Source organism: Labrus bergylta, chromosome 1 (assembly GCF_963930695.1).
Source record: "Labrus bergylta chromosome 1, fLabBer1.1, whole genome shotgun sequence".
Taxonomy (NCBI): Eukaryota; Metazoa; Chordata; class Actinopteri; order Labriformes; family Labridae; genus Labrus; species Labrus bergylta.
In genome coordinates, this window is record NC_089195.1 from 26,831,734 (window position 1) to 26,856,897 (window position 25,164).

At 38.5% G+C, this 25,164-nt stretch overlaps 1 protein-coding gene across 1 annotated transcript in view; it reads right to left on the minus strand.

Moving 5' to 3' along the window:
• Window positions 1–25,164, minus strand: part of ctnna2 (catenin (cadherin-associated protein), alpha 2) — a 337,796-nt gene that overhangs the window by 66,784 nt on the left and 245,848 nt on the right. The window contains exons 8-9 of the mRNA XM_065958018.1: window positions 22,273–22,353; window positions 6,433–6,585 (exon numbers count right to left, since the gene is read on the minus strand). Coding sequence (XP_065814090.1) covers window positions 6,433–6,585; window positions 22,273–22,353 — 234 coding nt within the window. The remainder of the gene's footprint in view (window positions 1–6,432; window positions 6,586–22,272; window positions 22,354–25,164) is intronic.

A 25,164-nucleotide genomic window follows, 5' to 3' on the forward strand; every position in this document is an offset into this window, starting at 1 on the left:
CTGCAGCAGCACTAAAAAGGGAACCATGGTAACTTTCAAAGATTGGATATTAATCTTCACTCTGAATTAGTAAGAGCACATTGGTGTGGGCAGCACTAATTCAATGGAGCGCTCAGACCTGCAGCATCAATGTAAGGATCTGGATAGGGAGATTGGCTCTCATGCCTCTACATTGCATAATGTTAAACAGGGTAAGAAACAGAACCAATATATTCAAAGATACAGAATGGATAGAAGAGTCAAGACTTGCAAGGTTCTATTTAGATTATTTCCATGTTAACATCATATCCATGGAAAAAAACACATCATGACAAAAATGACAAGTAGTATCAAACTATAAACCATCTAAACGAATAGTACTTCCAAATTAACCACTTCTCAATGCATTAAGCTAAGCTGTTCCTTGGATGATAGATCTAACGTATCAATTCCACAGTATTGATGAGAGCAACACATCTGGAAACTTTGCCCAAACGATGCCACCCTTTCTGGGTAAAAACATTCCATCTAAAACGAATGGCAGTAAATATCTGCTATTTGTAGCTCCGTTAAAGCTTAAATGGTTAAAACATTTCAAGCTGTTGAGACTCTATTATTGAGTCATATCAGGAATGGGGTGTTTTTTATTTAACACTGGTATTGAATCTGCACTCTGTATCGTCAGATCCCCAAAGCCCAGGCATCACAACCTAAAAAGTAGTATTGGTCCATCCCTAACTGGCCCTTATCTGTGTTCATGTACTTGTGTAGAGGTCAAGAGTTTTTGTACTATAGTTTCTTGGCAAGGTGAATGTAGTGAGAGTTAAATGGAGTGTGGTCAACATACACCGTGTTGGACAAGAAGCTTGCTTTGAAATTCCGGATTTTGTACACATTATTTATTAATGGAAACCAGTGGGGATGTGGGAAAACATTAGATGAGAGGGCATAGATTATACAATTTTGGAGGAAATGTTAAAAATGTCTTGCCATTTTTTGGAGTTGTAGATACATTTAATACTCGTAGATGTGGTAAAATGAATATGGTTTTGAACAAGATGTTTGGGAATATGAGAAAAAGACAAAATTTTCTTTTGAATCCTTCAGAACGGTTGATTTCATAGTTCAGGTCATTCAAGGCTTCATCAAGAGTCTAATTTTCAAACTGTAAAATGCTGTGGCAAGTGATTGGGCTATAAATTTGGTAGTTTCTTTTTTGTCTTTGGAAATACGAATACTATCTTCATCCACTGCAGTCAAATTGACCAACTGACTGGAAATGTGGGTAAATGCTGTATACTTATGACTAAATGGACGAAGGATATTTAGGATGGTTACTTAATATTTGAGCCTAACAAGGGTATGTGTAGGTTAGTTTTCAATTATAAAATAGGGGTTTTAGATAGGCTGAACGTTTAAAGATAGAGTGGTTATTTTGCTGTTGTATCAGGGAAAAAAATTACCTGGACAGTAATGGGTTAGGTTTGTGTAATTCTTCTGGCAGTTAGTATTGGAAATTAATTTGGAACTCCTGTGTCATTAGACCAATGAAACAAGGATGCATTTTTTTTTTTAGTTGCATTTACCACACATCCCCCACGTTATACAAATTGTCCTTTTACCAACATAGATAGCTGAAATAATCAAACTTTTAGTCAAATTTGAGGAATGAAAGTATATGACTGGATATGTGAACAGCTGGTACTTGAATGGTACATTATAAATGTTTAAATATAAGACAAACCAAGAAGATAAATGAAATTGCAGGTTCATTGCAATACATTTCACAGATCCCTTACATGTCTTTAAGCCAAGCATAATAATTAGCTCTTCCCTGTCTCTGGTCAAGATGGCATAATCAAGAAGATGTGATTAGGATACCCCTTGGGTGAGCTTGGCTCGACAATGAGGTGAGAAGAGAACAATGATGGAAGACAGAGAGATAATGTATACTCTGGAGCTAAACTGAGCTGAATCAAATGAAAACAAAGTCGACATAAAGAGGGGCATTCTTTGCTTTGTTACTATTCATGTCCAAACTCTTGGCTAATGGCATAAGACAACACCACCTTGACATTAGGAAGATGACAGCATTGACATTGATCAGGATGTTATTATGTCTTATTGTGACGGGAGAGGTTATGATTACGACATCTTTGCAGGCCAGATAAATGATGATAACACCAATGACAATGATATTGCCAAGTATGTAGAGTAGCCTTGATAGTGTTAGCTATATAGCAAGCATAGACCTGCAATGTAGTCCTGCAACCTTACCAACACATTGAATTCTACAATTCAATTCATAGCTTATGCTCTATATGCTGTATTAACCAATATGTAGTATAATATACCTATTCTTTGTACCATACTTTTGCAAAGACAAGGAGAAAACATAGTTTAGAGATCAAGAGGCATGCTGATTATATTGGTATCTGATATAATTGTATCACTATAGAGGAACTATAATTTATAAGCACATCACTTCTAAAAGTGTTGCACATAAGGCCTTGAGTGTTGCACATAAGGCCTTGTGAATTTCCCATCTGTAGTGAATACTTCATTCTTAAACTTCTCTTCACAATATTTGCATGAAACAAAAAACACATTTTAAGTGTGAAAATGACAAAGTAATGCACTTTGGTTCTACGGTATTAAAGTATAGAACAATCTGATGAGGTGTCCTATTAGAGATTCCAGTTGCACTTTTGATTTGTTTCTTTCAAATAATTTAATTCTTAAAAGTGTGATTGCCTTGTTCATGCCCAACCAAACTAATTACTCATTTCCATCAACTGGCCAAAAAGGCATCATAACTGTAGCTCTACGATCACAGCTGGAGATCTCTATTAGGACTTAATTGACAAAGCACCTCATCACATCATGAAACCAAAATTTGTATGCGTGTGCTTCTCTACCATTGACAGTATAATGAACCTATTTAACCCTGCAGATCTTTTCCCGACTGAAGGGCAGGGGCAGCAGACTGACTTTTTTTTTAAATGTCCTCATTGACTCATGGAGCAATGCATATCGTGATCATTTCAGGGTCAGCTTCTGACTATACAGCTTGTTGTATTTGAAACATGACTCACCATAAGAGACCAGTTGTTGACAGGCAAACCAACAGGGACATACCAGTGACCAGGGGAATGTTAAAACTTGATTACATGAGTCATCTAGTCCTGATTGAGCATATCCAAGGTTCCCAATACCTTCAAACCCATTCTCAGGTTTGGTGTGAAACCAGACAAACTATTTCATGACCGGCATTGTATATGTAGGTACCAATTTATTCTCATTTCACTACACAATTATCTAAATCTCACATTTAAGTATTGATAACATTTTTGTTTTGCAAAAAACTGTCAGCACCCTTATACACTTCAAATATATTTCAATATGCTACCAAACAGAAGGCTTTTGATAAGCCATTGGACAACCAATGATTTACTCATAAACTCTATCTTCTGAGAAAACCAAAAACTGCCTCAATATCGCCATATGGTTTGTAAAATGAACCACAAATTGTGCAGAGCAAAGGCAATGTTACCTCCCCCTGCTTGTTGTTAATAATGACAATAGCAGACTGAAATGCCCTTGGGCTAAACAAAGTTTTAACATCATTGTATGCAAAGGACAGAATTTGAGAGTAGTATCACTCAGATCCTTCCTCATCAGCAAACAGCTGGGGCGAACCAAAAGGGCACACAAATCACTCACTCTTTGGGCTGACGTCAAAGGAGGCAGCAACACTGTTTTAAGTGCTGGTATGTAAAGAGAGGCACACAATATGAGTTCTAAAGACTCCTTCGAAAGGGACCATGGGAACAAAAGACAACGCCCACTGAAGGACACAGGAATCTATCACAGGACATTTTTCTCCTGCTGCACTTAGGCATGGGAAAGAAGCAAATAGCAAAATCTATCTGAATCTTAAATGTATGAACCTTGAAAGAATGTGCCAAACCCCTTAGAGTATAAACTGAAGTGAGAAAAAAACACAACCTAAGAAACTTAGTCCTCCTTATCACATCTTTGCAGTTTGTGAAGATAGACTGTTCCAATGAATCATGGATAGGCACGTATAGATTGTTCCTAGTTATAAATATGTAACTATATTACACAATGTTAATACTACCAATATGTCCACCTGCCCATTATATTATTTCTGACAAAATTTAGCCTCAGTTCTACAAGGGTATCATAAATGTCTCTTTCAGTATCAAAGACAAAAAAAGTCCTAGTCATGTGATGCCAATCTTAGACAATGTTGCTTCCAACAACAGCTGAGCAGAGTGATAGCGCAAGAACTTAAGAACAACCCCAAGTACTTTTTTTTATATTGGGTGCCTCCAACAAGAGTTAATCAAATGGTTCCTTTTACTCCTTGACAGCATCTTCATTTGGGATAATCAATTATTGTACCTTCCCTAGAACAGCCTGGCAAGGCCTTGACTTTCCTGTCTGTCTAATCTAATGATTTGCCAGATCTTCTTTCGAGCTTGATCAAAAGTCCTTCACAGCTGTCTTCCTTAAGTACGTCCACAGTGACCATAGTGGCCGCAGTCCATCTGGACTTATTCAGCAGATTTAGGAGTCACCGGAGTCAACCAAGACCAACAGTTTTTCTAGGATTCATGTATTCCTTACCATTGATGCACTTTTATTTGGGGGGGTGTGGGGGTAGTTGCAAACATGATTGGCACCAGTCATCTTCTGACCACAATTCTTAACCATAACTGAAAGGCTGCCTCAGACTGCAGGTCCCCAACCTCCAACAGGGTGTAGCAAATGATGATGCATCGAACCCATGGCCTATGACAGAAAACTACCCTAATTCCTCTCAGGAATTCTGTGACATTGTAAAGAAATGTAACAGCATAGGACCACATGGGGAAAGCCTGTACAGGACATCACACAAAGACTCCAAGAAGCCTTTGTACCCTGTGCTAAACTGAACCAAACACTTTGGTGAAGTCATCCACCAGTTTCTGGTACATTATTAAAGAGTTTTATGAAAGAAAGTTTTCAGGTTGATTGTCAGGAAGTTGACTTAAAAAAATCTGAAACAAAATAAGGGGTTTTATAACATTCCAAACAAGATAAAGGAGCACACATCAAAAAATAACGAGGGCAGATGTTGAATCCTATGAACAATGATGATACTTCATCATTGACTTCAGTAAAAAAACAAATACACTAATTGGGACCTATTTTTTTTGAAGATTGTGTTTTCAGGCTTTCTTTTAGAGCAAAGTTAGTAAAAGTCACACAAACAAACAAAGTGTTTCAACAAAGTAATACAGGAACTCTAAGAGTATGCTTACAGGGGGCAATGTGCTGACAGCAGTTGTCATTTATGTGATTAAAAGAAACAAATTTGGATCCAGGCATCTTCTTAGGAGTTCCTTAGTATGACCAATTGCTTTAAACCAAGACAAAGAACACAGAAGATAGAGACCTCTGTGGGAACAGCTAAATAGCTTTCCAAATGTTAACAATAACTTTCAATCAGTATGTGTTCATAGTATAAAGAAGATAATCAACCAACCAACTGAAAGCTTTATATATAATTGATTAGATTATAAGTTGTTCACCATTAACCACAGGTATAGAAAGTGAACATTTGTAAATATTTTAGCCTTTGATGAAGCACTTAGTGTGGGGCAGTATGAAGCCTGAATTGTGGTCAGCAATTTGCATCAGCATGATGAAAAATAGAAGGAAAAAAAAAAAAATTAAGCTGTAAGCAGCAACAGTAGTCGAAGCGAGCTGAGATTTGCAAACAGATCTGAATGCCAAGCATGTCATTTCTGAAATTAAAATAGCAATCAACAATGGTTTAAAGTTTGATGTTGTGGCTGCGGTGTCATTTCTGCCACAAATGTCTGAACAAACAGTTCAGAAGAAGGATATGTTGAGAATTGTGCTGTGCTTTGATTTTGCCTGATTATACTGTCTAGAAGAAAAGCTGATTTTCAACTAGTGAAAACAAAATGCTGTTTGTACGTGTGTCTGAAAGCATGTATAAATGTTGATACTGTAAACATGCACTTTTTTCGGGGGCTCAATTTTCAGTTTCTATTAAACATCTGCTAAGCAGTGTTTCATACATGCAGTGTGCCCTGAATTGTTGCATTTTACATCAAAATTGTATACTACTCATGCAACGAGCCCTTCAGAAGATGGAATATGTATATTAAGGCTTTAGATATGTAACACATACTGGATTTTCTCTCTTCCTTTTTAATGAGGAAGGTCTGTATCCCTCTGCAGCAGAAATACCTTTGTCTGTTGAAATCTCCTCCTAGGCACCGTTATGGTGACTTGACCTGCATTGCTCATATATTTGCACATAACTTGAATAAACCCTCTAGTTTCTGAACTGGAGAATAAGAATAGACAGATGTGGGTATATGTGTGTGCCCCCATGTATAATTCATGACTGACCTCCACCAGCTTGTTAGCATGTTCGCGGAACACCTGGGCATACTCCTTCACTTCCTTCTCGTTTCCACTCTTAGCCGCTTCGATGAGCACCAGCAGAGGGACGTTGGTCTCCAGGAAAGAGTCGGAGATGTGGTCCATCACTGCCTTTCTCAACTGGAATATAGATGGCAAGAAATATGGACGGAAGAAGAGGTCATATTGTTAATAATACTGCAGATGACTTCACTGTATTACATTTGGCAATGATTACATATCACTTAGAATTGTAATGAATCTGGTTTTGCAACATAATGGGGTTGGAGGGACGGAGAGAGGGGAAAAGAAAGAGGGAGATTGAAAAAGGGGAGGAGAACTCTCAACGGGCAGGAGTGTAAATTGCTTGTAAGGTGTCATTTTTTCCCATAAGGCTTTTTACTAGGGCAGACTTTGTGACTTATGTCTTTGTTTATGGAATCGTTTTGTACCAAACTGGCAGGGGACCGGTTGTTTTATAAGACAGTAAATGGACCCTGATGCTACTCACTGAGATATCTGATGAGATGCCAGAGGGAACGGTATAGAAAGCACAACATTTAAGTCCTTTATCTTACACAAACAGGGAGTTAGCCACATGAGACCAGTGCTAAGCCAGACAGGGATACACTTTAGGGAAAACGGCTCCATTAATGTGGCATCAACATTTATTTAAGCAATTTTTTTTGTTTTGAAAGCACCCCCCAAAATGAAACACTTTGATCTTTTTCACAGTTTTGTAATGATTACCATTAAATGTAAAGATGACATTGTAAACATACATATTAATATAAATCAAGATTGATGTGCCTTTTAATACATTATTGTTGTTATTGTATGGTTTTGCAATTGTAATGGTTACAAAACAATTCCAGCAGGAAAAAAAATAGCAGTGTTATCAGTGAATGTATTCTATTAAATCCCCTTTAGTAGAAAGTCTTTAACACACCAACATCATTAGCAATTTAAACACATTATCAGATCAATTAGCGTGAATGTAAACTAAAAGAAATCTTCATCACTAAACTATTAATAACAGCAAACAAATGATGACATTAAGTCTTTAATCAACAACACGGACAACAGAGATTTGTTTGACTTCTCAGGCCACCTCCCATAATTAAAGGTAAGGCAAACACTGTGACCATACTCCTGAATTAGAAATGTTGAACAAGAGGGCAGAGAAGACTAATAGCTGTGACTGACAAGGGAAATTTCATTGAACCAACAAAAAAAGCATATGTTAGTCTGTCAGTGGCACTTAAATAACCTGCAGCAATTACAAACTTAATTGCCAGCCGACAGAGTGGAGGAGAACAATGGTGAATTATGCCCTCCTCAGGGCAGATAATCCATCACTTACGCTGCTGGAAAGAGACTAGATTTGGACAGTCTAGTGGCCATGACGGGTCTGCAAATGCTGTAAACAACCCCAAGCCCACACTCTCTTTAAGCACTCCTCTATCCAGGACTCTATAAGCCTTGATCATTGATATGAAGAGATGTGTACTGATACGCATTGCAACACCAATAATGTTGGGCTATTTCTGAATAGCTGATAAACCTCAGCATTTTTAAAGTGTGAGAAATGTATCCCCCCCCCCCCCCAACCACCAACACCACCCCATACGCATCAGGGAACAGTGTTGAATCGGTGCAGTTGTGTAACCTTGCCATCCTGTTGCCTGGTGGTAAGGGTGAGGAATCAGAAAAGATAAAAATCTTGCATTGCCAGAACTATCTTCACACTATATTAGTGCTGCTGCAGCGCTGGGGGGAGCTGTGGCAGAACATACTGTCATTTTCCGGAGGCGTAAAAAGATTGGGGTTGTTTGCAGGCCATAACTGGTACTACAAGATGTTCTCATGACAACAAATAAAGAAATATAGTGATATGAGGAGATGATAGTAGGTTGCATTTTACATGTGAATTACTTGTCTATTCCACAATCAACATCAGTGTCATAAATGATTATATACTTATTTTTATTGTTTCCATTGATTCTAATCAAGTTTGGATTGAAGTGTGTTCATTCGGGACAGTGACAAAGTTTAGCACACTCAAAGATGCAAATGTGCTACTGAAGTACAAAAACAAAAAGTGGAAGAGCTGTGAGGAATTGTCATAACAATAAAATATTCATGTCAGATTTTAGATTAGCAACTCTGCTCTATTGATGTCTGTCACATTGAGATACATTTTTCCAGCGAAAGAGAAATGCAGAGTGCATTTGAATTTGTAACATAACCGCACTATATGAACTACAGTTGATATCCATCAAAAGATGGAATTGGGCACAGCATATGTTATTTAATCAAGTTTTTTTCAACCACTGAAATCCGTTAAATAGTCCGAATAGTTTTCAAAAGGCAAAAGCCTAATTAGCAGAATATGTACATACCAGAGCCAGAACGTGTCTCTTCAATGTATCCTGATTTTGTTAGAATGAATTCTTGTTTTGACTTCACGACTGAAGCACAGATTTGGTTTGAAACTTTTTACAAAATGCCTTTTCAACAATACTTTTTTGTAGTTCTCAGCATAAAACCAATTGATTTAATGGGACAAATCTAAGCCTGGAAACTATTTTTAAGCAGCTTTTTGGTAGAAAGTTTCTTTCAAGTTACGAGTTGTTGTTGTTGTTGCTTCTGAACTCAGCTGTTAATGGCAGGTATAGGCCACATATATATATATATATATATATATATGCTTAAGAAGCATGTCGAGGATTGCTAGGACCCACGATACTTGTGGATGCCCAGCAGTGAAAACTGATTCTGACGGTGGGTTTGAGTGAAGAAATGATACAGACGAGTGATTTCCCAAGTCACAGTCTCTCCTGCACCATCAGCATTCTAATGCCCACACACCACTCCCACAGAAATCCATCTTCAATCTTTCACATCTCCCCTCCCTCCATGCCCCACCCCCTCCATCTCCCCTCCAACACTCCCTTTGTATTTCACTAACACTTAAAGGAGATAGACCTGGAATTCCAATAGATAGCAAAGGCTCTACTCATTACAAGTAAGGGGGGGTGCAGCTGTCACAAGGGTTGAAGCTGTGAATGCTACAGGTTTTTGTTTTACATATTGATATTTTGAGATTATGTTAGGAATGCTATGGCTGCTGCAGTTGTGTCCTGAGTCTAATCTGTGAGATCAATTTGGCATGCGAACATTTTATTTTTCCAGAGTGCTATTAGCATGCTGGCTGGCAGCACGTGGGTTGAGGAGATAAGGTGTGAAAAACAGCAGAGAGCCAAAGCTTCTGTGATGATAGATGACAAGACAGGCAGGCAGGTAGATGGAGAGATATAAAGAAATTATTTAGAAGAAAATGAATTAATCTATATGGCCAAAGTATGTGGACGTATTTAGCCTCTTTTCATTGTTTTGGCTTGTGTACTCAATTTAATATAAAGCAATACTTGAGACAATATAAGGCTTCCATTCTGGGAATTTATACTCTGGTTTAAACGTGCCAAAATTCACAAGATATTCATTTTGCCAGTGAGAAACTGGGGGATTTCTTCTTTTTTTTTCTCAAGGGCAAAACTGAACTTTCATACACAGGTTCCATGAATAAATGATTTTCCACAGTTTGGACGTTTTGCCTTGGCATAACCCTGACTTAAATCGCATCCAACACCTAGGATAAATTGGAAGGTCAACCAAGAGCCAGGCCATATTTTTTAACATGAGTGCTCAACCGCACTCATGCCCCTGTATCTGAATGGGAGAAATCCCTGCAGTCAGGTTTTAAAATCTTGTGGAAAGCTTCCACAGAAGATTGGAGGCAGAATAGTGATCATTTTGGATCGGAAATGAAATATTTCAATGAGTAACGTTTAAATGTCGCCAAACATTGATTGAGCATATGCACACTGTTGGTAGTCTTCCTGTATTTGATGAATAAACCAATAAAATACAGATTAGACTTCTGGCTTCCTTTACAATCATTTGAAAAATGAAATTAGTACAGAAATTTGGGGAGGATTTGGCAACATTGGTGCATTAAATGGTTTTGCTATTCCCAAATTGTAATTTCTTGGCAGTAGGTTAACATGCACAGTTAAGTCCAGCTAAAGTTAATGCTCAATTAAGCCATTAAATTGGCCTACTGTCCTTGTCTTAGTATAAAACGCACCTAGGTGAGAAAGGATATATTGATGGAAGTACACTGCTACTGCAGGTTTTGATCTGCTCAGCTCCTTTTAGACCTTTTACGTCAGATACCAAACAATCGACAAACAATTTAGCAAGTGGCAAACTGGTGGTATGTTGAATGGAAAAAACATGAACAACTTAAAAGCTACATGTTCTAGCTGAAGCATTTCGCCCTGTTGATACCTTTGTCTTGTTTTTTTCACAGCTATCTTCAAAGAATTTATGCTGCTCGACTTCTGGGTCAAAGCTGTGGAGGTTGCACAGAATGACTATGCCAAGTAGGGGCTTATTGAGGTGTTTACATGCAGAGTAATTTGACCCCAAATGTATTATCTAGGTGTGTCTATTCCTAATTTAATTTGCTTTAGAACGATATCAGTTGGACTAACATGTTTATATGTATCTAAAGTCCAGTTTTAGTTGGACTTACATAAAAAAACCTACTTTTTTTTTTAAACATCATGTAGATGTACTGAGTGTTACTACACCTCCTCCTCCCATCCCCCCATCTTGCATATTGTATTATGTGCATCTATTTACTCTTGAAATCAAAAGAGGAGGAGCTGCAAAAATTAACAACACTGAATCCCTCCTGATACTAACTGCACAAAGCGATGTGAAATAACAAAAATGATGCATGTGCTTAACAGAACTTGACAGACAAATAAATGTGTTGTTCACTGAATGGTGGGAGGGCTGTGTGATCTTCAAAGATAAGATTAGCATTGATTTACATCATTTGCTTTTTTTAAATGGGAAAACTGTTGGCATTTTGCAGGATTAGACACCTGCTTTATCCTCAAAAACAGATGCATGAGATTAACCGTCTCAAACATCTGCGGTATTGAGTGTATGACTCAAAAAAAAGGAATACATTCAAAGGATTGGAAAATAAAGAGTGAATGTTTAGACATACCTAATCAGAGGAAAAGATTCCATCAGCTTACTTGACTTTTTTGCTGTTCAAAATAGTCCTAAGGCATGCAAAGACTAAACCATGAATCTTAATTTGAAAGGGAACACTGAGCTGGATTTCTGGATGTTTACAGTTGCATTTCAGTTTTTGTTATGTTTCACTTGTGATTCAGAACACATAGCAGAAGGTGCCTTGGGGTCAGCACAGAAAAGTTTCTTATTAAAATGTCAAGAGCAATCACACCATAAATGGCTAGAGCCACGGCTGAGGGGAAACAGCCTGAGCAAATCAAAAATTAAGTAATAGCTCTCGTATATGATTTCTATCAGGGAGCATGGGAAGATGATTAGTGAGAGGAGAGAAATGAAAGGGGTTGGGGTGGGTGGGGGGGGAGGGGGGGACTGACTGATCGTCGACAATCTGAGGACAAATACATTTGACATCTTGTCTCAAAGCTTTCATTAAACGTTTCCTGCACAACAAAACACTGGTCAGGGAAATGGAGTTTTAGAAGTAAGGAAAGAGCGCATAAATGAGGCTTTTCTCATCAGGTGGTTGAATTCCTGAAGGACAACTAGTATTGGCAGATATTGATAATAACTCATTGACTATTGATCACCTATAACTAACAGTTTTCTCCAATAATGAAGGGAATCGGATCACCCGATTGAAAGAAAATGTGTTTACCACTTCAAAAATAATGGAATTGGAAATAACCAATCCTATAATCAGTCCTTTTGACCAAAACCCCAAAAAATGATGACACGTATTGTTTATTATTAAAGGAAATCCCCTTGTCTTCAGAGAAGTGTCTGTTGTCCCGTGTGGTGACATGTTACAAAATATACAAACTGAATCAGTATGTGTGGGGTTGCAGACAGAGGCATGGCAGCCAAGCTTATGTCAGGACAAAAGCCAGGGATTATCTGACTGTTTAACACCAAGAGAAGTAGCCGAGCGCTCACTGGATAGTGATATATCAGCAAGACACTTCTAAACCTTCAGGGCTGCTACAGTCTTACTGCTTGGCCAAGCCTTTGAGAAAGTGTTTCCCCGCCTTTTTTGACACAGTACACATCCAAAGTTGAAGAAAACAAAGGAAGCCCACATGACCATTTACTACTAAATTACTAATTAACACAACACTTTTTTTCCCCAGAGAGTTTAATGTCTGTCTAAGTATTGTGTGAAACTGTAGTAATCTGCTAATTGGCTAATACTTTGTCATGAATGTCATTTGGGGCGTTTCTGAAGCTCCCTTATCAACATTTTCAAATCACTAAAACAAACAAACAATCACAGAGAAGATGGAATATGAAAATATTAAAATTGAAAAAAACAAAAGAAATACAAAAATATGGTGGGCTCATCTGAGTCCTCTGAAGGAGTATTAATGCCACAGGGGATTTTGTTTTTTAGATTTTGTGATTAAAGTAATAAATCTATGGGAATAAACATCTGAATTTACAAGATTAAGTCATACATTTACAGAATTAAAATAATACATTTACAGGATTAAAGCCATACATTTATTAGAATAAATGTGTTATTTTAAATAAATAATAAAGAAATGGAACTACATCCGCATCACATTGTCATAAGTACCAGGACCCTGAAAAACATACTGCTAGAAACCGGGGCTTTTCCACAGAAAGAACCATGCTGACTAGGAAGAAATTGTCTCTTTTGTGACAGAGGAAATGTCTTTGAGGGTTCGGCTTTCATCATGTTCGTGCAGGCGGATGGCTGTTCTTCTTATGAAACACTTCAGAGTAATAATTTTAAACATGGCCTCATTTCAATCAATTTACAAATTTAATAACGTAAATTAACAACTTTAATCTTGTAATAATAGTAGTAGTATAATCTAGGACAGTGGTGTCCAAAACTTTTTTTCTTGCGGGCCAAAATTGTTGTGTTAGAATCGCTCACGGGCCACAGGTTTTGTTTTTTCAGAATATAGTTGAAAAAATAGTCAGGATTTGTAGATCAGAATCAAAAGGCTCGCTAAATAAACCCTTTAATAAAAGGAAATCAAATATTTTGGTTTCTCCATTCTTCTTTATTTGTTTTTTTCTCAGAATCAATCCTGTAACGTGGTTCATTTTTTTGGAAAAGCTTTCTGCATTTAGCTCAGGTCATTAAATCGTTAAACAACAGTCCGCTTGTTTGCAAAAACTTGTGCATAAGTTTTGTTTCATCGTTTACAAAAAAATGTGGAAAATAGTAAAAGCTGCAGATTTTAAAAAAAACAACAACATGTTACTGAACATTTTCTATTTTAGGAATATTGTTCAGCCCTTGTTAACATGAAAAAGAAAAACAAGATAATGTGCCAATCTTAATCGAGGCCTCGGGCCAAAATCTTCTGATTCTTCATTTGAAGTCACGGGCCGCAAATGGCCCCTCGGGCCACACTTAAAACACCCCTGATCTAGGATATGTATAATGAAAATATTCACATATATTCTGGAGAACTTTAGCGGGCCAAATTCCTCCATAATGTTGCTTTAACTGATTGTTGACCTTTGGCTAGGTTGTTATCCAAAATATGATCAATAATTATATACATCTATGTATTTTTGGTCCAGCTTTAAGTGATGTCTCTTTACAATGGCTGTGTGTCCTCCAGTGCCTGAGAGAGCAGTAAACTGTCAACAACAAAGGTAATGAAAATTGAATGCATCGCCTGCAGACATTTAGCAGGAAAGCAGCGAGTGGATTCACAGATAATCTTGAACTGTTAGTCTAAACAAAGACTTACAGCTGACGAGATCTCAGGCAGATGTTCCTTCTTAACATGATAACCCTCAACAATTAAAAACAGCTGTACTCATCAACAAAGTAATGGCAGCAATGGAAATGATTTCAACATCCCAAAGCTGAAAGCGAGGGAGGGAAGAGAAAGAGTGAAGAAGAAAAAAAAGTAGCAGTTGTGCTATAGGGAAATGGTGGAATCAGCCATCAGTCAAAATAGGGCCCAGAGAGATGAGCTGACAGATGCATTCATTATAGACAGGATGACAGGGGGGGAGAACACATGGCTCATTTCCAACTACTTTGTCGGCTAGTTTGCCCTGTGAATGCTAATTAAAGTGGGGGAAGAAACTAAAATCCTGAAATCATGCTTTGCTAAAAATACATTTTTTAATTCGTTTCTTAAAGATAAGGCTTTTCTCTGTTGCTCCTGCACTGTCACTGTCAGTCCTGATTTTAAAAGCAAAAAAAAAAAAAATAATGTCCACTTGCACATAGGTAATGATAATTCAAAAGATATAAGGAAACAATAAGCTGTAAAGTGAATGCAGTGTGCGTTCCTCATCAGCTCTCCCTCAGCATAAAACTCACAAAGAGGGCCAGGGGCTTAAAGCAAGCTCATTTCTATGGCAACTGTGAATGTTCGGAGACTTACATACAGTGGGTACGGAAAGTATTCAGACCCCTTTACATTTTTCACTCTTTGTTTCATTGCAGCCATTTGCTAAAATCAAAAAAGTTCATTTGGACCTGGATTTGAGGATCCTCTGCCATTCTTCCTTGCAGATCCTCTTCAGTTCTGTCAGGTTGGATGATGAATGTTGGTGGACAGCCATTTTCAGGTCTCTCCAGAGATGCTCAATTGGGTTTAGGTCAGAGCTCTGGCTGGGCCAGTCAAGAATGGTCACAGAGTTGTTCCGAAGCCACTCCTTTGTTATTTTAGCTGTGTGCTTAGGGTCATTGTCTTGTTGGAAGGTGAACCTTCGGCCCAGTCTGAGGTCCTGAGAACTCTGGAAGAGGTTTTCTTCCAGGATATCTCTGTACTTGGCCGCATTCATCTTTCCTTCAATTGCAACCAGTCGTCCTGTCCCTGCAGCTGAAAAACACCCCCATAGCATGATGCTGCCACCCCCATGTTTCACTGTTGGGATTGTATTGGGCAGGTGATGAGCAGTGCCTGGTTTTCTCCACACATACCGCTTAGAATTAAAGCCAAAAAGTTCAATCTTGGTCTCATCAGACCAGAGAATCTTCTTTCTCATAGTCTGGGAGTCCTTCATGTGTTTTTTGGCAAACTCTATGCAGGCTTTCATATGTCTTGCACTGAGGAGAGGCTTCTGTCGGGCCACTCTGCCATAAAGCCCCGACTGGTGGAGGGCTGCAGTGATAGTTGACTTTGTGGAACTTTCTCCCATCTCCCTACTGCATCTCTGGAGCTCAGCCACAGTGATCTTTGGGTTCTTCTTTACCTCTCTCACCAAGGCTCTTCTCCCACGATTGCTCAGTTTGGCTGGACGGCCAGGTCTAGGAAGAGTTCTGGTCGTCCCAAACTTCTTCCATTTAAGGATTATGGAGGCCACTGTGCTCTTAGGAACCTTGAGTGCTGCAGAAATTCTTTTGTAACCTTGGTCAGATCTGTGCCTTGCCACATTTCTGTCTCTGAGCTCCTTGGGCAGTTCCTTCGACCTCATGATTCTCATTTGCTCTGACATACATTGTGAGCTGTAAGGTCTTATATAGACAGGTGTGTGCCTTTCCTAATCAAGTCCAATCAGTTTAATTAAACACAGCTGGACTCCCATGAAGGAGCAGAACCATCTCAAGGAGGATCAGAAGAAATGGACAGCATGTGAGTTAAATATGAGTGTCACAGCAAAGGGTCTGAATACTTATGACCATGTGATATTTCAGTTTTTCTTTTTTAATAAATTTGCCAAAATTTCTACATTTCTGTTTTTTTTCTGTCAAGATGGGGTGCTGAGTGTACATTAATGAGAAATAAAATGAACTTTTTTGATTTTAGCAAATGGCTGCAATGAAACAAAGAATGAAAAATGTAAAGGGCTCTGAATACTTTCCGTACCCACTGTACATGCATTTTATCTGGTAGGGGAGTGCAGCATTCCTGCCTATTTTGCTCTTCTGAAATTGAGCGAAACTACTCCATATTATTTGCTAGAGAGGCTCTCGACTTGAACAACCACCAATACTTTTCAAGTCTGAGAACTCAAACGTCGAACATGCATTTAGCAAGCACAAGAAGGTTAATAATATTATAGTAATAGTGTTATTTGAAATGGAACTATTATTGGTATTGGTGAGAGTTGGTCTGCAACTGTCCTGGGTTCAGAATTATAGTTAACCACATAATCACATGGGAACAAGCCAAACAAGGCTTTCACCACTCATGTACAAGCAAGCAGGGCCTGATTTCAAGTGCCTTATGTAGGCCTCAAGACCAGTGTGAGAAAGCATAGAGGGGTGTTGAATCTGTGGGTGATTCTTTGATACAGATGAATTTCAGGGACAAGGTCTAATCTGATTGGATCTCAGCAGTTGTGAGAGGAGTTGTGAGACAAAAGGAATATTGTCAGAGTAAGTGAAAACGCTTGAAACCTAATTTTAAAAACATACTGGAGCTTATCTCAGACTCCACTCTATTGCATCAGTAGACGAAGAGACAAAACAAAGCTCCTGTATCTGAGATGAAAAGAGTCAAGTAAATGCATTACATGCACATTTATTACAATAAAGTCTTTTAGAGTAACCTTCCTGATTTCTCATGTCGTAAAAAAATGACCCCTGATCTTAACAGATTCAGTTTATATGGCACATTTTAAAGTTTGAGACGGTCGGCTTATTACTGAGCTACAGCATAGCATAGCATGACCGATTAGCTCATCTTGACATTTCACTCCTGTCATGTGTTAAGGTTCATCTGCTGGCACATCAAGTTTCTTATCAGAAAATGAGATTAAGGCTCAGATGATATCGTGTTTAATTAGAATGATATCTGTGTTTGCGGATGCATTTTCATCCATGTAAACCAGGTGGACTATGGAAACATCATAAACTTGGCTTTCTTTTGAAGACAAATTAACATCGAACATAAGACTGACAGTTTTTACACTAAAAATAAAGAAATGAATGTCTCAATACAGCAAACTTCTAAATGATCAATTATTTAGTTTGGGTCAATGACAGTAAAACTTGCTTATGTTAGGCCAACAGCATTTGAATAACAATTAGAATTAACTTTCTTTTCATCAGTCGTCTTTAAAACAATTTTGATGTGCAGTGCAATTTGAGAACTACAAAAGCATCAAAAAAAAGATGATTTCAAAGCGTAATCCAAGCGAGAAATTTAAGCCTCTGTGAATCATAAGCGTGTTAACAGAGGCATACATTTCTAGCTCTGTCCACCAGAAAGTTTAGAATCCTTTCTGAGGAGAGGTGAAACGTCTTCAAGATCTTCTACCAATACAGTTGCCTTTGGATCAAGCTTTGAGTTTACCATGACCTGGATGACAACAGAGAAGATGGTGGCTTCTGGAATGTGAAAGATTTTATGCATATATTATTTCTCTTCTTCTAATCATAAAAAGAAAAGTTTGCACTGCTCAGTGGAGAATCGTACTATAACAGAGCTGAGAGAGCTTAGGTCACACTTCACTGCCTATCAATGTTGTCTATGATAATCAATAATTTAGAAAAATGTGGTTTTGGTTTCTGACGTGGATCCACAATGACTGACATTCTGACATTCCCAACATGTAAAGCATTTTACTAGACATCAAATGTGTTTATCACTTGAGTGAAAATCATCCTGTGAGTCTGAGGAGTAAAGTAGGCAAACACAAAAAGATATCCAAGGCCCTCAGTTTTTGTTACAAAAGTTAAAAAGCCTTTATTAATTCATATTAATTCAAAGTTAAAAACGAGTGGCAGACTGAAGTGTTTCAGCTCATCAGAGCCTTCATGAAGTGACAAACACATCAAGCCTGTTTTTTCCTCTCCTGATTTAACTGATGCTTTTACACAAGGTCATGTTTCTGGTTCTTATTTAGCAACAAATCTATTCAGTAAGTCAATACGATGAACTTTCTTTGACCCGGAGATTAAAACATCCAGCTGTTTGTACCCAGTGCACTTTGTGATTCTGCCCATAAAACTAATGCTGTACCTACTTTGTCTATTTATTTGGGTCTGAGGCCTGTAGAGTGGTAATACCCTCTATACCAAACTTTAAACAGGGCTTTGACCTGTTCCAGAATAGTACTTTTTAAAGCCACTCTGCCGGAGGTACACACTGTTAACTGAGCTCTAATTCATCCTGTTCGTCTAGCTTTAATTATGTTTATTCATCCCTGGGCCAGACATCCTGCAGTTTGTGCAAATTAGAGTTCGACTTTAAACCAAACCCTTCACCTGCATGCCGGTTTATTTTAGAACTTAATTATTATACTTTGGTGATTTTGTTTTCCTTGAACTGGTTCTACTTCAAGTCATGAGTGCAGTGGTAAAATACCTTCAGTTTTCAAAACAAATATTAACATTATTTTAGAACTTTATCTTGCGTTTGACCTATCTTTATACATCGTTCAACGTTTTTCTTTAAATTGTTGACTGTGTTTGGTTCTGAAAACACAATTTATATTACAGCAACCTTTTTTTTTTTTTCATTGTTAGAATTACAATTCATAGCAGGAAAATGATCCACCATCATGACTTCCTGCGTCCGGGACCAGAGGGTCAGCATGAAAGGAGCCCCGCTCCTGCCAGCAGCAGACATACAGCAGGGAAGCAGAGAGTCACCAGCTGTTAGAAGGCTGGTAGGGCATAAGGGGCTCTGACTTATGGAGATGAAGTTTTCTGCAAAGACAAACTAAGCTGCAGCTTGCTGTCTCCATGTAATGTGTCATCTCATAAAAAGTGCAAACGGAGTTGTTTGTTATCTTTTTTTTCTGGCTCGTCAGAACATATGTTAATTCCAGTTTGCCTCCCCGCTGAGGGGCATGGTCAAGCCGTCAAAGAGCCTTGGGTGTAGTCTGTTAACATGAGTTATATTTTATGCATTTTCCTTTTGAATTTTTAACAGTCTGTGAGTCTCTGCGCACATGCGAGTTAGACAGCAGAAAACAGAGGCAGTCAAATATGAGGGCCAAGGCTTTTCATTTACACTTTTACCTTTGATTGAAGGTCTCTCTGAAGGGATACGTGATTAAAATCTTTTGATTAATTTGTTGTTAACCTTGTTTTGACTCCCTGAAGGAGGTTGGATGTCAAACCATGCAGGAGTTTGATTTACGGTCCAAATGATCATATTATTGTTTAAATGGAGAGTGCCTTGGAGTTTTTCTTTTGTTTTATGATTTCATGTGTCCAAATAAAAACACCTCAAACTGACACTTTTTGGGATCTAGGAAGAGCTCTGTTGCTGTTTTTTAATTTATTTCTTATGAACAACCTTTTCTTAATAATTAGCACGCCTATATTCATTGCAGATGACAGCAGGAACAAAAACAGCTTGCTAAGCTGTATTTTTTGAGTCATGAAGGTTGGTTCTGCATTTTATTTCACATTTTAAGAGTTTACCTTGTGTGGGTTAAACATATTTTATCTTAGGTTGGTAATTAAACATTTTTACCAACATTTAAATGATGCAAACTGTGCATGGTGAAAGTGCTCTGCAGTATCTCCATCAGATTTGGCAGAGTTGTGAAAATTTGCGTTTATTAAAGAGAGAGAAAGACAGAAAAGAAAAATGGAGGGTGGGAATGATATGCTTGACATCTCCTTAATTTTCCCGGGATGACAGACACCTTAGCATTGTCTTGCATGTACACACAGCAGCAGGGTATGAAAAAAACAAAAGCACATGTCTCTGGTGGTGTTGTCGCAAGGCTTGTTCAATCTTACTTGGTCCCATTTCACAAACACTGCCTGTCATTTGTGCTTGTCTGCTCTTATATTTGATCCCTCCTTCACACAATGGAGACTGAAATGCTCAGACGCACAATTGTGTTCCTCCCCTCAGGAAGGCCTTGTGTCTCAACACGGCACCACTGACTTGCTAAATGCTTTGACATAATTATAGTATCACGGCTCTGTGTAATGTCTTCATGTGTGTTGCGAGTTTTGCCCTCCCATCTAAACTCCGCGCTCAAACAGACCGCCCATTCTGTCATGTCAAGCCCTGAGTCAATAGAGCATCCTGTCAGGGTGAGTACCGCCTGCCAGCCTGTCAGACAGACCCACAAAATGCCCAACGGGAGGCAGAGTTATAGCCTCCCGTCTGGAATGATCCCCTGGTCTTAAGAGGTCAGAGAGGACACAACCGCAGCAACTCTGTGCAGGTAGTTTCAATTGTCAGTCGTGCCGCTCGCGCAAAACAAACACCAAGCACTGCATGACAGGAAAGGGTTTTGAAGAAGTGCATTCAGGGATCACAACACACTGAAGTCATCATGGTTTATGAATGGGGTTGCTTTTATTCTGGGGAAAGATGCCTGCTGAAATACTCAGTAATCTATGGGGTGTTAAAAAGACTTGGAGATGTAACTTTTTAAACTGAAGAAGTTTAAAAGACACTTAAATTACTGTATTCTATCAGAATAGACAAATGTGTTTTAGTAAGGGCTGTATTTATTTTTAGTATGGTGTCAATGTTTTATCATTCTTGTCAAGATCAAAAAAATCTAAGAGCTAGACTTTTGAAATTGTGTATCGGAGCAGGAATGGTTTTCTATTTTACCACAGTTGGAGAGAGTATCTTCTGTAATTTCGAAGGTCGTTTTACTGCGGCTTCCTGATGTGACTCTTCAGATTTTAAGAATGACTTTTAGAGCATATCACTGAATGTTAGGAATGCATTTTATTGTTCACTAAAAAAAAATTTAAATGCAGAATTTAGATCACAAGGCCAAGATAAGAAAATGGAATTTTCAGCTCAAGCAGCAGTGAAACTTGATCCATTGATGTCTGTTTGGTAATGCTTTCTGTCTGAATTTAGATTGTACTGGATGTTGTTTTGATTAATGTCTGAATGGAGCAGGTATTGACTCTACAGTCCAAACCTGTTATTCTGAGGCTCATTTAAGTGTTTTAGAGACATTTTTTGTCTTGCAACAAAACAATGAATGAGCTGCAATTATATATGAGACATAATTCCATGCTTTAGATCAGATCATTCCCAAAACAAAAAAAAAGAAAAGAAAAGAAAGGTGCTTTGCCTCTGTGCACAGTCTGTCAGCACCTGTGTGTCTGATCGGACTTAAAGCTGTTTATTTGCACTTACTGACGTTGTTTCCTCCTCTCTACTGCTTATGTTTTAATTACTCTGATGTATGTCTCTTTGGATAAAACAGCTGCTAAATGAATTGTTGAAAAGTAGAATTTTATGCCGGGCCCCCTAATGGCAGATGAAAATATTTTCAACCCCCCCCCCCCCCCCCCCCCCCAGCCCCTGACCATACTCAAAACATATATTGACATACATTAAACACACTGACAGTCTCGCTCTTTGATAACACATTTCTATATTTTCAGGATTGATCTCAAACATTTGTTAGTTCAGAAAAACAACTTCAGTGTGAGACGGCAAACTGAAAAAGCTAACGAGCCAATTTAAAAGACAAAGCAATTAAAAGTGATACTGTGACATGAAACATCAACATCTTTGACGTCTGGTGTAGATTCATTTTCAGTCCTCTCACAAACCTTGCCATGTGTTTCCAGCAGTGAAAAGTGCTGTGCAATGTTTTTTTTTGTTAAGCCATGCCAGGTCCCCATGATATATCTTGCCCCCCCCCAAGGGGTCTCGCTCCCCACAGAGTTGGTTTAGCTAATTCCAAAAAAATTGTGATGCACATATTTGAAATAAAGTAATTGTATGCACTAAAAGTTTAAAATGGGTGAAACATTTCATTTGAGGGAAGACAAATAGAGTGTAGAAAACAGTGAGAGTTGGACGTTTAAGTACTGACCTGTCTGCGCAGGTCCCTGGTCTTTTTGGTCATCTTATCGATGGCTGAGTTTAGTGGGTCACCTTTCTCTTTCCTGCCAGTCTGTGAAAGGAAGCAAAACAACACAAAACAGGTTACATCAGTTGCCCTACATGCCAATAAAATGCACCAAAGAAAAGAAACACATAAGAGCAGTTATGGCACATACACAAACAATTCCATTTGTAAACATGACACCATATACGCCAAACTGTACATGTTCTAGTGGGAATCACTTAAATGTGGTGTACTAAGTGTAGAATGGCAAATATTGCACAAACACGTCTTCATGTAACATGTGTTTACATTGCAAGTGTTCCACGATTAGACAGGTGTCAGTGAAAACATGACAAACAGTTTATGTTATTTTAGCTACTAGCCGATCTGGCAAGCATTAAATTAGTTGTCGCCAATTCCCCTGTGTGACGCGCTCTCAGTCACTGCCAACTCCTACTAGTGGCTTTAGGAGAGTGTTGAATACCATGTGCTTCACCTGATACACGCAGAGTCACCGGCTGCTTCTTTACACCTGACAGCAGGGAGTTCCACTGGGAGAGCAACACAGACTCCAGATTCCCACTTCTCTCCAGTTAACACACATCCTGACCAACCAGTAGGGGTCGCTAAGGCAGATAGTAGAAGAGGAACTCTTGCTGTTTCTAATACAGAAAAGTTGCCAATTGTGTTCATTGAAATGCCAAGGAGGATGTTCCACTGTCTGCTCTACCACCCAGGCGCCACATTTACCACTTAAAAGCTCTATGTTTTTTTTTTTTTGCTCAGAAGCCATGGAGAAGAGTGGGGTGATTTATACTGCTCCAGTTAGAAAATTTCAACCTTTACTATGCAACTTGGGAAAGAAGCTTCGCCTGAAGGTAAGAACATGGCTGTCAGTGTCTTTGGAGTGAACCATTTCTGCTCCAGGACGCAAATAAAAAATCCTGAACTATGAACACTCCTAACAAATAAATAGATGCACTCCTACAAAACTGTGAAGATGTAAAACACTGAATGGGGATGGTCTGATTGTTGACGATTAATTTTCACTCTTTTATCATCATAAACATCTTTTTTTATTGCAAGAATAATACAGGATTTGAAGGCTGGTTGTTAAAATTATTTAATTATTTTTAATTATTTTTTTGGGAGGGGGGTTCAGTGTTTAAGCATTCAAATGTTAAGAATTTGCATTTTCTTTGGATGCAAATTCCTTTAAAAGTTAGTCGAAGTAAGAAAAATTAGCTAAAATAAGTGAACATCAAACAGGAAGAAGTCACAACTAGAGTTTGTGTACTTCAGATGAGCAATGTGCTACATTTACTGCAACAATCGAGAACACACGCACATCCAAACCAAAGAGTTTCTGTGACTTCTGTGAGTGATCATGTGATTGATCATGTGACTGTGTTCGGGTGTATTTAAGATGGCACTGTACACTGTCATCTCAGTCTGATGAAGAGCAGGTGTGCTCGAAACATCTCCCTGGTGAACTACATTTCTGGAATATTGGAGTCCATGTTGTGTGAGAGCCGTCTCTCTTCAACTAAATTTACTGCAAAACAGCTGACCCTCCCTCAGGTCCTGTCAATCAGCTGCTGCCTGAAGTCAAATGCCTCAACACTTCAATTAAAGGTCTAAAAATAACAATTCACTGAAGAAAGTCTGGTAACACCATCTTTTGAAACCTCAGCCATTTCTAATATACTGCTGACCCGTTTGTGTGTTCTTCTGAAGAATGTAACAAGTCAGCACAAATGGTCAATTAAAACAATGTGCTTTTTAATGTATTTAGTTTGTTGTCGCTTCTTTTATCGAAACATTTTGACATTCAGAGCAAAAACTTGTTATAAGGACAATCTGATTGTAACACAGATTGATATTTTGTCAGTGTAATAAAATTAGATGGCAGTTGCCAGATCAGCATGAAGGCCAACAAAAATGAAAAAAAAGTGCTCATCAGCCTTCACAGGAAAAACAGTCACCTGGTGATGTGGATTCCTTCTCATCCCTGCCTGTCCCAAATGAGACACACTGACCACCACTGCACAACAGCAGGGCTTTAAGTAAATGGGCTATTAAGTTGTTGTCCTGTTTAATGACACACAAAATGTGGTTGCTTATCTCTGTGTTGCTGCGCTATTGCCGTGCCCTCCCCACCCATCCCCCCCTCCTTTTTTTAATAATTGAGTAGAACAGAACGTCTCACTGTGAACCACTAAAACGTCCACTTATAGTAAACTCGCTCAAAGGTTAACAGTGAATGTCATTTCAATGACGGACGCCATCATTATCAGGATCAACCTTAGTTCTGAAGCAGATATGTCGAGCTGCTATTGTAAACCTAATCCAACGACATTTTGACATTGACTATGAGAGATTTTCTTTTTGTGATATTGGCTCCAGTGACATGTGAGCTGTAAAAAAAAAAAAAAGAACTTTAGCATTGACCCCTTTTTGGAAGTTAAAAACAAACTAAGCCAGCTGGTTTTTTCTTTTTTTCGCCTCTCTTACAAAAGCTGTGGTGTTCAAAGAGATGCCAACTTGAGGACAAACAGCCACAATCTTCCAGCTATTTCTTCTGTTTGGATTACTCACACTCCAAGCTGGATGTGTTGTTTCAAAGCAGAGAAAAAGCTGTAGGGAATAGACATGTGTGCAAGGTCACAGATGTACAAGTGTTGCTCAATGCAAAGAGCCTGTAGCCATAAAAGCAGATCTGATTTACTTTTTTTTTTGTCTAATGTATTGCTGGCTTACCCTTGGCCAAGGCTCATATAGTACAGGCTTCTTTCATAAGGATGTTAACCAGCAGAAATGAGCCATTTGTCTCCTCGCTCATACTGGAGTTAGTCACACCCTCTTCTCACAGCAATC